The following is a 12686-nucleotide window of genomic DNA, read 5'->3' on the forward strand; positions in this document are numbered from 1 at the left end:
AGCGTTCCAAGACTACTCAGTGTGGCTGTACCCTACAACAGCCATTAATAAAGCCTTAAATGCACTAACTATGGCTGGGAATACAATATATTAAGTGTATCCAAAAATCCCATATCAGAAGATATATTGTATTTATGGACATTCAGAAAAAGAAAAAGCCAAGTGTGGTAGAGGAGGGAAATGTGGAAGCAAGCAAGTTGTCACTTGGTGAGTCACCTAGTAGATGGACTGGGTTGGGTTTGGTTGGGTTGGGTTGATGTATTTCCTTGTCAGAGTCATGCAGTCCTAAATGGGCAGGCTATCAGTAACTTCTCTCAATTTAAATTACACAATGTTGGTGTCCATTTTAATCTGGTTCAAGTTCAAAAATCAAAGTTGTGGGCTGTACTGACTCGGTACAGGTCCTAAAATACACTGCTACTGTCGTCTGATCTTCTAATAAACCAGCTGAGGACCAGGCAGCTTTTCTTGGAGTAGACATTTAAGTCAGGATTCTTGGATTGTCCTCTTAATAAAAAAAAAAAAAGGGAAAAGTGCAGCTTAAACTACAGCAATGTGAGGCATTAAGCAGCCAAGAGCAAGTTCATTAAAGAGGCCTTACCCACACCAAATCATACAAAGCCTAGAATGCCTTAAGGGTGATACTATGAACAGAACATTTGTTATTTGTTCAATGGACTGTAGGAAACTGTATAATTGCGTTTGGATGACTGGCCCCGCCTCATTTGGCGGCTTCCTTGGCTGTGAATGGTCAGTTCTCCCGAAAGCTGTCGGGTCTGCTGATTGGTCGGAGAGGCTTGGGCGTTACATTCTGATTTGTCTATCCGTAGTGCCCGGTGTCCGGGTAAGATGGCGTCGGAGGAGCAGTGTTCGGTACCGCCTCGATGGCGGTCGGTATCGCTTACCCACGTAGAATATGCAGCAGGTATGTCAATTTAAGACGCCTTTGCTTCCCGCTTATACGCCTGGAGTCGTCCGCGCATTCGCGGGCCTGTTCCTTTACGTGCTGTTTGGGATTCTTTTTCCTGCTGAATGGACTCGGCCGAGCGGTGGCTGCCAAATAGTGAGCCGTGATACAAAGTGGCTGCGCCGCTCCGCAGGGGACGTAGCAGCTCTTGCCAAATGGTGGGCCTGTTCCGCATGCGCGCTTCGTCGAATTTATACACAAAAACATTGGTTCTGTGTCTTTTACGCAGAATTGTTTGCGTTCATGGCGAAGATTAATAAACAGACACGCCCGAGTACATGGTTCGCATGCTGTAGCTGCCCTCCCATTTTCTTCTCGGCGTGCATAGTAAAGGCGAATATTGACGTTCTGATCGCTTAGCTGTGCTGGAGTAGCTAACCAGCTAACCAGTTACCATTCAAGTTAGAAACAATGACATCACCCGTAGGTTATTGACGTTTTTCGTGTCTGAAAATACTGTCTAGTTAATAATTAGTTGAAACGACTTCGATATTCGATTAATTATGCTGTGGATATTTAAAACCCGCACGAAAGTCTTATTCTAGAATCAGTGCACTTTCTCCTTAAAGTAATGATGTTTCTAAAGTTGCGCATACAATTGTATATGTTTGGGTTTGCCTTAAATATCAGCGCCTAGCTTTAACCAGCTGTCTATGGATGCTTCGGACGGCTGGCTGCTTTCCTATTATGGATGCCGTTTAAACTTTGTAGCTGATTTGTTCTTAGCGAAAAGATTTATTTACAGATTATGTCTAGGTATAACAGTCCGTTTATACTGCTGTAGTTGCTACTATTACTACTTTGCCATGTCCTTAGCATTGGTTGAAGGGAAACATTGTATCGAAGGGAAACATTGTATCGAAGGCGTGGTTTTGAAAACTGGTTGACTTGCCTGTATGTTGTCACCTGCAGTGTTGTAGAGGCTTTAGTTTAATTCATTTAGAATTGTTCTATGGTAAAATTATGGTGACAATAACCCTGCATAATATAGAGATATAACTTTGATAAGTGCAATAGGCAATAATGTTAACTTGATTTGTTCTTGTCTTATTTGAAGCTGTTGAAATATTTAAATATGAATATATGTTAAATGGAATCTTTATTGTCATTTGTTTGAACTCCTTCAGCATGTGTTGCTGATCACAAACCGGAAACATGCTTTGGGCAAATCAATATTGTTGTATTCCCGAAACATTTCATTAAAAATTGATAAAGGATTATCTGTGCCTGGGTCATGTTATCTACTGATGTGTGTTGCATTTATAATTCTAAGATGACCTAACAGGACAGGTCTTGGCCTGCACCAGCCTTCTTCCTGTTGCCATCTTGGTTGGCTTTGTCACCCTCATTGTGTTTAAGCGGGAGCTACACACTGTAAGTACCTGCAATTCTCTGCACACCTTGAGAATGACATGCTCCTAATAGTTTTAGATGGATATGGTAAACTCACAGTTGCACAGAGCTCATGTTATTTTGATTCACTCTGCTCTGCACTTTAAAACTTGCATTATGAATTATTTTATTGCATCTTCCAATGGGCCACAGCTGATTTGTTTTAATTTAATTGTGCATAATTGTTTTTATCGGAACTTGCATTCATGGGTGACTTTTGGACTGTTTCAAGATAACTGATCATTTTTTGTCATGATTTTCTTAGTGCTGCATGCTAGTATTACAGTGGATGTATTTGGTTTATTACAGCTATTTGTCAAAGCAAAATGTATCATTTCTGAGACTCAGAATTTTTGCTGGAAATCCACCTCTGGGCTGCCTGTAACTAACTGTAGTAAAGGTGTCGTATTATCCTCTATAAGTGGCTGTTATCCAGTGAACCTGTAATACGACCAGATTTGCGATTGGGGTGTAACTTGTGTGATTTGTCACCGTTTTATTGTCAGATTTCTTTCTTTGGGGGACTTGTTCTGAACGAGGTGGTGAACTGGCTGCTGAAATGTATCTTCAGAGAACCGCGGCCCTGTGAAGGTGAGAGCTCCTGGCGAAGGTATTCACATGCTGGCTACTCAGTGCCGGAAAGGGGCCGCCTGGATCCTTCTCCCTCTGCCTCTTGGCCAGTTCAGATTAGTGTTTGGTCCCTCCTTAAATACTTGGTGACATATGAGAGATGTAACTGTCCAAGGCGATGGTCGTGTATTTTTTTTTTCTACTGCTTTCCAGGAATCATTTTGCAATAAATATCAAGCTGCGTAAATGATGAAATCAGCAAGTATCAGCTGTTTTAGTCCAGGTCATGGCTCAATTTACATTTTATTCGTGCAGTTATATTTAAAAGACTTTTAAAACTATCTAGACCCGCGCAATAATATTACATTTCTACGCTTCACGTGAATTAGCTTCTTGCTACTTTAGCTGATGATGGTGGATCTAAAGTACGAGCAACGTCATTAAATGCAACAAAACCCCCGCTAAATAACGCATTCATGTTCTGAAACCTATTTGTGTGCAAATAGGTAGCTACCCAATTACAGCTGGCCTGTGAGCCTCTGGTTTCCAAACAGAAGCAGCTGTAAAGAAGAGTGGCCAGGATAGCATGGTGTTTACCTGCAGGGACCCCCTTCTGATGTCCCCGTACTTACCCCCCCATCTCACCCCTTGCAGGAGCTCACGCCACGCTGAACACAGAGTATGGAATGCCCTCTAGCCACGCCCAGTTCATCTGGTTTTTTGTTGTATACTTTTTTCTTTTCCTTTATTTAAGGTGAGTCTTTTTCCCCACTCGGTTGTTTTGAACAATTTTTGTATATTGAAGTCAGGAGTGAGAAGTTTAATTTACTGTAAAGGATGAATATTGTGATGATGATTTTTCAACTTTACTGCAGAATGCATCAAACAAACAATGCCAGGTGTGTGGAGTTATTGTGGAGACACGTACTGTCCATCTTCTTGCTGAGCGTGGCCTTGTCTGTGTCATATAGCAGGTAATGGGGTCCTTATGCGGCCTTGTCTGTGTCATATAGCAGGTAATGGGGTCCTTATGCGGCCTTGTCTGTGTCATACAGCAGGTATTGGGGTCCTTATGCGGCCTTGTCTGTGTCATACAGCAGGTAATGGGGTCCTTATGCGGCCTTGTCTGTGTCATACAGCAGGTATTGGGGTCCTTATGCGGCCTTGTCTCTGTCATACAGCAGGTATTGGGGTCCTTATGCGGCCTTGTCTCTGTCATACAGCAGGTAATGGGGTCCTTATGTGGCCTTGTCTCTGTCATACAGCAGGTATTGCGGTCCTTATGCGGCCTTGTCTCTGTCATACAGCAGGTATTGCGGTCCTTATGCGGCCTTGTCTCTGTCATACAGCAGGTAATGGGGTCCTTATGATGCCTAATGGCCTCTCTGCAGGGGCAGAAGTCAAGCTGTTCTCATTTCTTGTTAATGTAACCGAAAAACTAATTTGCTGTGAGTCCATTCAAGATTTTAATATCACTTTCATTGTTCTGCTTTCCAGGGTGTACTTGCTGTATCATTCCTGGAGTCAGGTGATATATGGAGGCGTGGCTGGTAGCATCATTGGAGTTGTGTGGTTTTTTATCACCCAGGAGGTGTTGACACCCCTGTTCCCCAAGATAGCCGCCTGGTAAGGAAGCACCCGCATGTGCCCCAGGATCGTCGTCTCCCCTGCCCCTCCACCTTTTCCCGTCTTTTAAACGCCATGTGTCCTATCCTTCCAGGCCGGTGTCAGAGTTCTTTTTGGTGCGTGACACGAGTTTGATTCCCAACATCCTGTGGTTTGAATACACAGTAACGCGAGCAGAAGCTAGGTATGTTCAGAGCCTGCAGAATGGCTGTGCCGCACTGGCCTCGCTTAGCGCTCGTCTTGGTATGCGAGATGATATTCCAGTTTGTCTTTTTTAATTCTCTTCTCAGAAACAGACAGCGAAAGCTCGGAACAAAACTTCAGTGATTTCTGCAGTTTATTGCTTGAACTGGGAAAGGACCACGTACACTGGAGAGGCAACTCTGGTTAGATCTGCTCACAAAAAAGGGAATCAGTTGAAGGGTGGACCAAAAGAAGTGCTGGGACCGACCTACAGCCTGAACAAGTCGACCGGCTTGCTTCCGGTGCTCATACTGCTATACTGCTTGCAAAAAGCTCCCTGATGCATGCAAGACCGTGCAGGAGGCAGACTAATGGAAACAAAATAATATATATTTTAACCTTAAATGCACGCAGGCAGTAAAATGTACTGTATGCAACTGAATTTTGGAGCCAAGAAAAAGGATTCTGTAAAGTGTGAAATGGTTTGCTGGTATTTCAGCATGAAACTGTTAGATTTTGTAGGTAGCTTGTCTGGGGCGTTGGGGGGTGGGTTTGGGTGTAATTGGTTTTTCTTTAATGTATTTCAGAAAAAAAATCCACTTTTAAAATAAAGTGGTTAAAATGTAATTTAAAACTAAATTTGTACTTTGTGAAGATTAAACAAAAAGACAACAAATAATGCCAGTGCCCAGTGAAATGAAAGATTTGCTGCATAGCTTCTAATAATCACATCATCAAATCAGTATTTAACAGCTGTTCATCGCTCCCTTTTCAAAATGCAGTTCTTTGATCCAAAAAAGATGAAGTGCAATTAACTTTGTGTCTCATACATTAAACATTGCAGTACAGATAAGTTGTTTAAGGCTGGGGTGTCTGTTACAGTTACTGAAAATCATACCCCACCATTTCTTCTGGTATAGACTGCAGAGGATGCCAATCTGACATGCAGAGCCTTACTGCTACGATCAAATATTTGTTTAATATCTTTTACTCATAAGAACGATGCATGATGAAAGTGTGAGACTTCACCTTGTTTTTCTTTGAATTTACTGGGGGTAGGAAATCAGTTTAGGGTGTGTATGGTGATTTGGGATAACAGTTAAAGAGAGAACCAATAGCTGCTTATAACCACTGATTAATCTTCCTTTTCACAACCGCCCAATATGTGCAGTTCACTATAGGCAGAATAACACTAGAAGGGTCTGTGGTGAATATTCTTCTTAATTCTCTTCAGCATATTGCATTTTTAACCAATAAAGGCAAATATGGTGTAATATGCAAAAAAAAGTACTGTGACCGCCCTAAAGTATGTCCTGCTCATAAATGATAATTACACAATTATTGGTCATTGTTATAAAACTGCTTCCCTTGGGTACAATGAATTTTAATTATGCCTGTTGAATGAAAATGGCAAAATCCATAAAATGTGCAGAAGTCCACAGAATTCCATCTTACAGATGAGTCTGGGTTGTAGAATTTTCTATTTTTGTAAGGTAATGCATGTTTGCATGTGTACATGAGACATGCGCCATCTTCAGGGCTTATTCTGCTTGTAAGACGTGTATTGTCAGGTTTGAATATGTACCAGATAGTAGGATTGAGGATTATATTGTCAGTGTGCAAGTCTGCTTACACTGGTGAATCTAGGTAGCACCTTCTGCTAATGTATATAGAATATCCATATGTGTAAAGAAATGTAAGAGTACTGGACAAAACATGAAGTACTAGGCAACAAGGTGCATACAAACTGAGGATAAAGAACTGAATAGATTAAGATGCAGGAGAGGAAACTGTTCAGCAAGGTAAAGTGCATGAAAGAAAGTAAGATTATTGATATCTGCCTTTCGCACATCAGCACATAAAACGTCTTACTTGCACAAATACTGTACAAGGCATTGAACAAAAGTACTGCCAGTGAAGTACAGTAGCTTGAAAGGGAAGAAGTTGCTACTGACTGGTCCTGTACTGTTTACTACATGGCAGATTAAACAGACCATGGTTGGGGTGAGTTGTCATGAGGCAAAGAGCCTTCCAAAGTGTATTAAAATGATGTGAGAGGGATATGGGGCTCTCGAAGGAACAAACAGGCACACTTAGGTTCACTCAAAAACACTTCAGTAAGTAATACAAAATAAGCTCACATTGACATCAATACCAAGCTATTGTATCGAAAGCAATGCAAAATAAGCAATGAAACATAAGTTACGAAATATAACAAGCGATGATAATTACTCCCAAAAATCAACAAAAATAAAAACACTTGGACGTGCCATCATCACCCACCTTCACAAGCGGGCTGGGGAGCCCTTTTCAGTCCTTACAGGAGACCAACACGTGTCCCGAGAAAGTGATGGGCGATGCGCGCTCTATCTACGGCTGAGCTCCGGTCAGTACTGAGTTCTCTCCCTTCCTTTACTAAATTGGGTGCTGCGTGTGGGCAGGGGACGAGCTGGCCAGGCTCACCCCTCCCCCCAGGCAATGCTTTCTCCAATTCCCCCTTCCATCCAGGTAATACTGCTTGCTCAATGCCTTCCCAACCCTGCTAAACAAGATAAGGTCCTTTGTTTCCTGAGGACAAGATAAGTGTCCCGCATAATGATCCTCCCCTTTCCTTGAGGACGAGATATGCATCTTGCCAGTGCAACATATGGAACCATTTATTCTCCCCCTCAGGACTAGCGACTAGCGGAGCATCCTGGCCCCTTTTTTAAGAAACAGGTTATTCATGAAAAATAAGTTATACAAATAATCAGTAGAAAACACATTTATACAGTTCAACCATGGCACAATAATATTATGGGTGAATCATGGACAACGTATCTGAATTTCAAGAAATCAATGCATCTAAGCAATTTACATACTGTATACATGGGCGACGTAATCGTCCGCCAGTTCATCCTAATGCACAAAGGCAGAGGTTGTAGAGCCTGATTTGTAGGCCAGTGATCTGTTTGGCTGACTGGTACTCAGAGGTACAGCAACTGGTGCTGTTATACAGTAGGTCAGGATACTGTCTGCATGGCCCAGAGTGGGCCGGTTATCTTTAATTTTCCTTTAGAAATATGAATTGCATGATTAATGAATAATATTGGTCATTTCGTTAGTCCTGTACACCTGTCAAGGTTGTCATTATGTATCAAGCAAGCGAACAGTCAGTTAGTTCTAGAAAATCATGTTTGAACCAGCAGAAATGGGTTAGCATAAGGATCTGAGTGACTTTGACAAGGGCCAAACTGTGACGGCTAGACGCCTGGGTCAGAACATCTCCAAAATGGCAGGTCTTGTGGGGTGTTCCTGGTATGCAGTGATCAGAGTACACTGCATCACAGCTTGCTGCGCAACCACAGACCGCTCAGAGTGCCCATGCTGACCCCTGTCCACTGCTGAAAGTGCCTACGATGGGCACTTGAGCATCAGAACTGGACCACGGAGCAATAGAAGAAGGTGGCCTCGTCTGACTAGTCATGTTTTCTGTTACACTATGTGGACAGCCGGGTGCAAATGTGTCGTTTACTTGGGGTAGAGAAGAAAGCAAACGGGTGGAGGCAGTGTGATGCTCTGGGCAATGTTCTGCTGGGAAACCCTGGGTCCTGGCATTCATGTGGATGTTACTTTGACACATACAGTACCACCTTCCTAAATATTGTTAGACCAAGTGCACCTCGTCATGGCAATGGTCTTCCTTGATGGCAGTGGCCTTTGCAGCAGGATCATGCACCATGTTGCAAAACTTACCCAGGAATTGTTTGAGGAATATGAAAAAAAAAAAAAGAAAAAAAAAAAAAGTTCAAGGTGTTGACTTGGCCTTCAAATTCCCCAGATCTCCCTGATCGAGCTTCTGTGGGATGGACAAACAAGTCCAAGGAGACCCCACCTCATTTCTTACTACACTTAAAGGTTCTGCTTCTAACGTCTTAGTGCCAGATACCACAGGACACCTTCAGAGATCTTGTGGAGTCCATGCCTCGACAGATCAGAGCTAGTTTGGTGGCATGAAGGGGACCTACCTAATATTGGGTGGGCAATTCAACAAAGACCCTCCATGGACAGTACCATGAAAAGCTAGAAGACCCTTCCTGAAAGAGGGTCACTGAGACCCGCAGTCAGAACCAAAGCTTGGCCCACCCTAATATTCTTAATATTGCAAACAAACTTGCAAGTTTAATATTGAAAATACCATTTAAGACCTGCCACCAGAGCAGCTCTAGGGAAGAAACACAAAAGTCAGAGTAACCAACACTTTTTCTTGGACGCATATTGTACAGATCCTTGGCACAGTTAAGAACTGCTGTAAAATGGAGACAGTAATGCAATTCCTCAACTTTCATCATTCGATCATTTTCTTCTCAAAGTGCTCCTGCAGCCACCTTTTGTTCAGCATCAGTTTGAAACTGATCAATTAGAAGAGATTACAATTTGGGTCAGCTGTAGTATGTACAAAGATCATGACTTAGTGTTATTAAACTGCATGACAAGGGCTGTTCTCGTGGTATTGCAGCATGACTGCAGTTGGTCATTGATTTGTAAAGTTTAAACCCTACATCAATGTGCATTTTCTCATACTATAGATGATTGTGAACTACATTTTTTCCAGAAGTCTTCAGAACTACTCATCAGCTGATCTTAAAATTACCTTATAATTTAAGCAGTAGAAAATAAATGTATTCTCATTGGGCTTGAAGTTGTGCAAACAAAAAGTGTGAGAAGTAACTGAATGGAACAGGTGTAAATTCTCAGCGTGATGATTGGCTACCACCCTGCCTGTAGAGTTTATTGCCCAATAACATAACACAAAGAGAAAATGTAACCTTGGAAAGCAACATTAAGCCAATGCAGCCTGTAGCGGAACATAACCTTTGTAGGAGTTTCTGAATGCTGGTACACCACATCATATTAACCCATTAAGAGACAAGTAGAGAGAATGTAAATTTAGGAAAGCAAGATTTGGTAAATGTCGTTTGTAGCAGAACATGTTTTCAGCAGTTTCCGGATGCTGCTGCATCAAGTTAAATGAACCAAAAAAAAAAGCATGTTTTTGGGCCTTGTACTGGCCAACACTACATCGTATGACATCAGTAGATTACAAGCTGGTATTATTAGTAAGAGCAGGATACAATACACCACATAGCCATGGAAAGACACTACATAGGCTTCTGATGGGAATCATGGGGAGATACCTAGGTCAAAGACAGTTACGCTATAATTTTGTATTCTCAGGAGCCGAGTAACCAAATAACTGGACAAGGCGCTGAGAAAATCTCACGGAGACGTGAAATACCTGAGCCCACCTGGGAAAGAAAATGGTGGGGGTCTGGCAAAGGAAGAGATGATGCTGTTACTTCGCCACAGGGAAGTCTATCTGATAAGAAAAGGTGTAGAAAAGACGTGTGTAACACGGCATCAGACATGTTTCTGCAGCGTCCAGCGTTGGTTGTAACTTTGCTGTTGCAATAAAGACGGAATCTTCTACACAAGCGACGCCTGACTCCAGATTGGCTAAGACAAACCACAACAATTTCACGAAGGTGTGCGAACTTAAGAGAGACAAGTAATTGCATAGAACAGGCGTGAATATTCAGGGTGATGATTGGCCGCCACACGTAACAGTATAGGGTTTATTGCCTTAGCAGTGATAAGAGGGCAGCCTGTCAATGGAAAAAGTCGTTTCTTGCTGCAATTTAAAAAACGCGATTATAATAATTTAGCGGGAGGCTAAACTCTAAATCGAGACAAGCTGTTTACCGTGTTCGAGACACGTGCAGCATCATTTATAAACGGCAGAACACGATTTTCTTACAGAAGAGACAAAGGATAACGCAACCGTGCGAGCCACCGGCAATCATGCACCCGCGTATAAAAACAACCGCATGGTAAGCTGAAACGAAAAGCAACAGGGAAATATAGCAAGTCAATTTCTTGCTAACCATCACATTGCAGTTTCTTTTGGGCTGAACAAAACATTCTGATAGAATGTTCATATATATATATTTATTGTCCAATGAAAAGCAGGTTTCGAAGATGGCTTTTCCCAGTACGTGCGTGGCTTATTCGAGAAAGGCTGTGATAATTACATTTAATAATGAGATGTAGACGCGGCTAAATTACGTTATTTTTATGTAAAGAATTAGCGACATTTCTGTCCTACTAAACTGTTTAATCGTATCATTAAAAACAAAGGGTAACACTTGGTCTATCCCATTAAACCGTTATTTTCACAAAGATATTTTCAGGGCCCTGGGTTTGAGTTTACGTCACGTGACTTGGCACGTCTGTAAAAGTGAAAGGCGCTGCCGCGGGACCGCGTGCGCGCGCGTGCCTAGGGCCTGACGTGACCGCTTGGCCCAGCCGGGTCGGTTATGCGCGCTGTTTAAATGCACATAAAATACGTCTTGAGCTATTTTAAAAAATAACTGGAGCTCTTAAGTTTCTCCAAAATCTTGCCAAGGATGAAAGGCTAATGAATGGAATTATGCTGCGACGCCAAAAGGACTAAGAGAACCATATCCAAGTGAATGAACGTAGACTTGGATAAACGTTGAACGACCCGCTGGCGGGTGAACGGTGCCTTTGAGCCGCATGTTTTCAGGCCTGGCAAAACGGAACTGGACTATTAGCTTTCAGTAACGTCACTTCCCAGTGTCTGTCGCGGCTGTTGCGGCGTGTTGCGGCGTGTTGCTTCTCTCTGTATTTTTCAGCAGGAGGAACAGTTGTTTGGCGACATTTTCTCTGACATTTTCTCCTTCAGAAATGTTAAATGGAGGTATGAGCGATGCGTAAACGATGGTGAGTTTCGTTTTTGGAGACTGTCAGCTACGTGTTCGGCTCGGGCGGTAGCAGCTAAACTTTTCGCGACAGCGACGGAGGGACAGTTTTGCTAGTTCTGTAGTCTGCTGGCTATCATAGGTGCATGTGGTGTTTTAATCGAAACTATCCGTTTGTTTTATGCATAGTGACATATTGCAGCAATTAAGTGCTAGCTAGCTGCCCGTTTGTGGTGCGTCCATAGGCTACATTGAAGACATCTTCAGGGTTGTGGGTGCTCTCTTCATGTCTGGATCTCGCATGTCCTCCCTTGTGGATTTCTTTCTACTGTCCAAAAAACATAGTATATTCACGCTTAATTGGTAGGTGCTATTATCTAAAGCGTGCTACAACTGAGAAGGCAGACTCGGACAGTCTCTGGAGCAGTGGGGGTCTTTGTTAGGGTTTCAGTGTTGAAATAGCTCTGCTGACCCTGGGATTTGAACCGATAACCTTCTGATTAGACACAGCCTGTTGGCCTCCTCAGCCAAACACCCTTTTCGGATATATTTAAACAAGCAATACTGGTGTGTCTTAAAGTGGGAATTCCTTATTTCATAACATGAAACTCATAAGTTTCGTTTTAGAAGATACATCCGCCCACACTTTTTGTGAATCTGCTGTGTTCCTCGGTATGCATATTTTATAGGGGTGTACAGGTATAGGTCTCGAGAAGCATATTAGCACAGGTATACTATGACAATATAGACAGAAACTGGATGAGTTTTAAAATCGCCAATGGCATCGAATTATCAAGCCGCACACGCGTATTGCACACAACATTCCTTCCCATCATGTAACTGTTTTACAACATTGAATCCTTGTGACTTTAATTAGGCCTTCTTGACACTAATTAAGAAAACTTCTTTAAAGTCCAAATGAGAAATCTCACACTTGCTACCAGCATTGCTCAATAGGGCTGTAATTTTTTTTTTAACCGATATTGAAACATTTGTTGAAACATGATGTGAAGAGTTCATGTATGAACTGTAACCCATTCAAGTTTTAAAGTGTCACTGTAGCCTATAAGCGTAATACACAATTTGTTGTGATTTTGTTTCTCATCTACGGAACACCTAAAAAGTCAGGGTGGGAAAATATTTTTTTTGAAATAGTTTTGCGTTGCTAGTAATGACTGTACTGTATG

At 42.3% G+C, this 12686-nt stretch overlaps 2 protein-coding genes across 6 annotated transcripts in view; both read left to right on the top strand.

The window, feature by feature from the left end:
* The first annotated feature begins 770 nt into the window (after window positions 1-770).
* dolpp1 (dolichyldiphosphatase 1) lies at window positions 771-5753 on the top strand. 4 transcript variants are annotated; one of them, XM_049019387.1, is made up of 9 exons: window positions 771-925; window positions 2241-2341; window positions 2866-2950; window positions 3584-3683; window positions 3805-3903; window positions 4195-4281; window positions 4427-4555; window positions 4650-4739; window positions 4846-5753. In XM_049019387.1, the coding sequence occupies exons 1-9, from the start codon at window positions 850-852 to the stop codon at window positions 4880-4882; spliced, it is 804 nt and encodes a 267-aa protein (XP_048875344.1). In that variant the 5' UTR covers window positions 771-849; the 3' UTR covers window positions 4883-5753. The 4 variants fall into 4 exon arrangements, with proteins under 4 accessions (XP_048875344.1, XP_048875345.1, XP_048875346.1 ...); XM_049019388.1 differs by having other exon boundaries at window positions 4195-4239; XM_049019389.1 differs by having other exon boundaries at window positions 4237-4281.
* Window positions 5754-10369: 4616 nt separating this feature from the next.
* Window positions 10370-12686, top strand: part of setx (senataxin) — a 35097-nt gene continuing 32780 nt past the window's right edge. Inside the window, exon 1 of one of the 2 annotated variants that reach the window (XM_049021398.1) lies at window positions 10370-10608. In XM_049021398.1, coding sequence (XP_048877355.1) covers window positions 10606-10608 — 3 coding nt within the window. In that variant the 5' untranslated portion in view covers window positions 10370-10605. Of the gene's footprint in view, window positions 10609-11049; window positions 11522-12686 lie in introns of those variants that run through there. The other variant, XM_049021397.1, reaches the window with a different exon arrangement.

The sequence above is a fragment of the Brienomyrus brachyistius genome, chromosome 7 (genome assembly GCF_023856365.1).
Source record: "Brienomyrus brachyistius isolate T26 chromosome 7, BBRACH_0.4, whole genome shotgun sequence".
Lineage (NCBI taxonomy): Eukaryota > Metazoa > Chordata > Actinopteri > Osteoglossiformes > Mormyridae > Brienomyrus > Brienomyrus brachyistius.

Excerpts from the sequence above, each read along its gene's own strand:
- dolpp1 (XM_049019387.1), top strand. The coding sequence starts at position 850 with ATGGCGTCGGAGGAGCAGTGTTCGGTACCGCCTCGATGGCGGTCGGTA. Across the intron at positions 926-2,240 it reads CCACGTAGAATATGCAGCAG|ATGACCTAACAGGACAGGTC; the intron begins GTATGTCAATTT and ends TATAATTCTAAG. Across the intron at positions 2,951-3,583 it reads AGAACCGCGGCCCTGTGAAG|GAGCTCACGCCACGCTGAAC; the intron begins GTGAGAGCTCCT and ends CACCCCTTGCAG.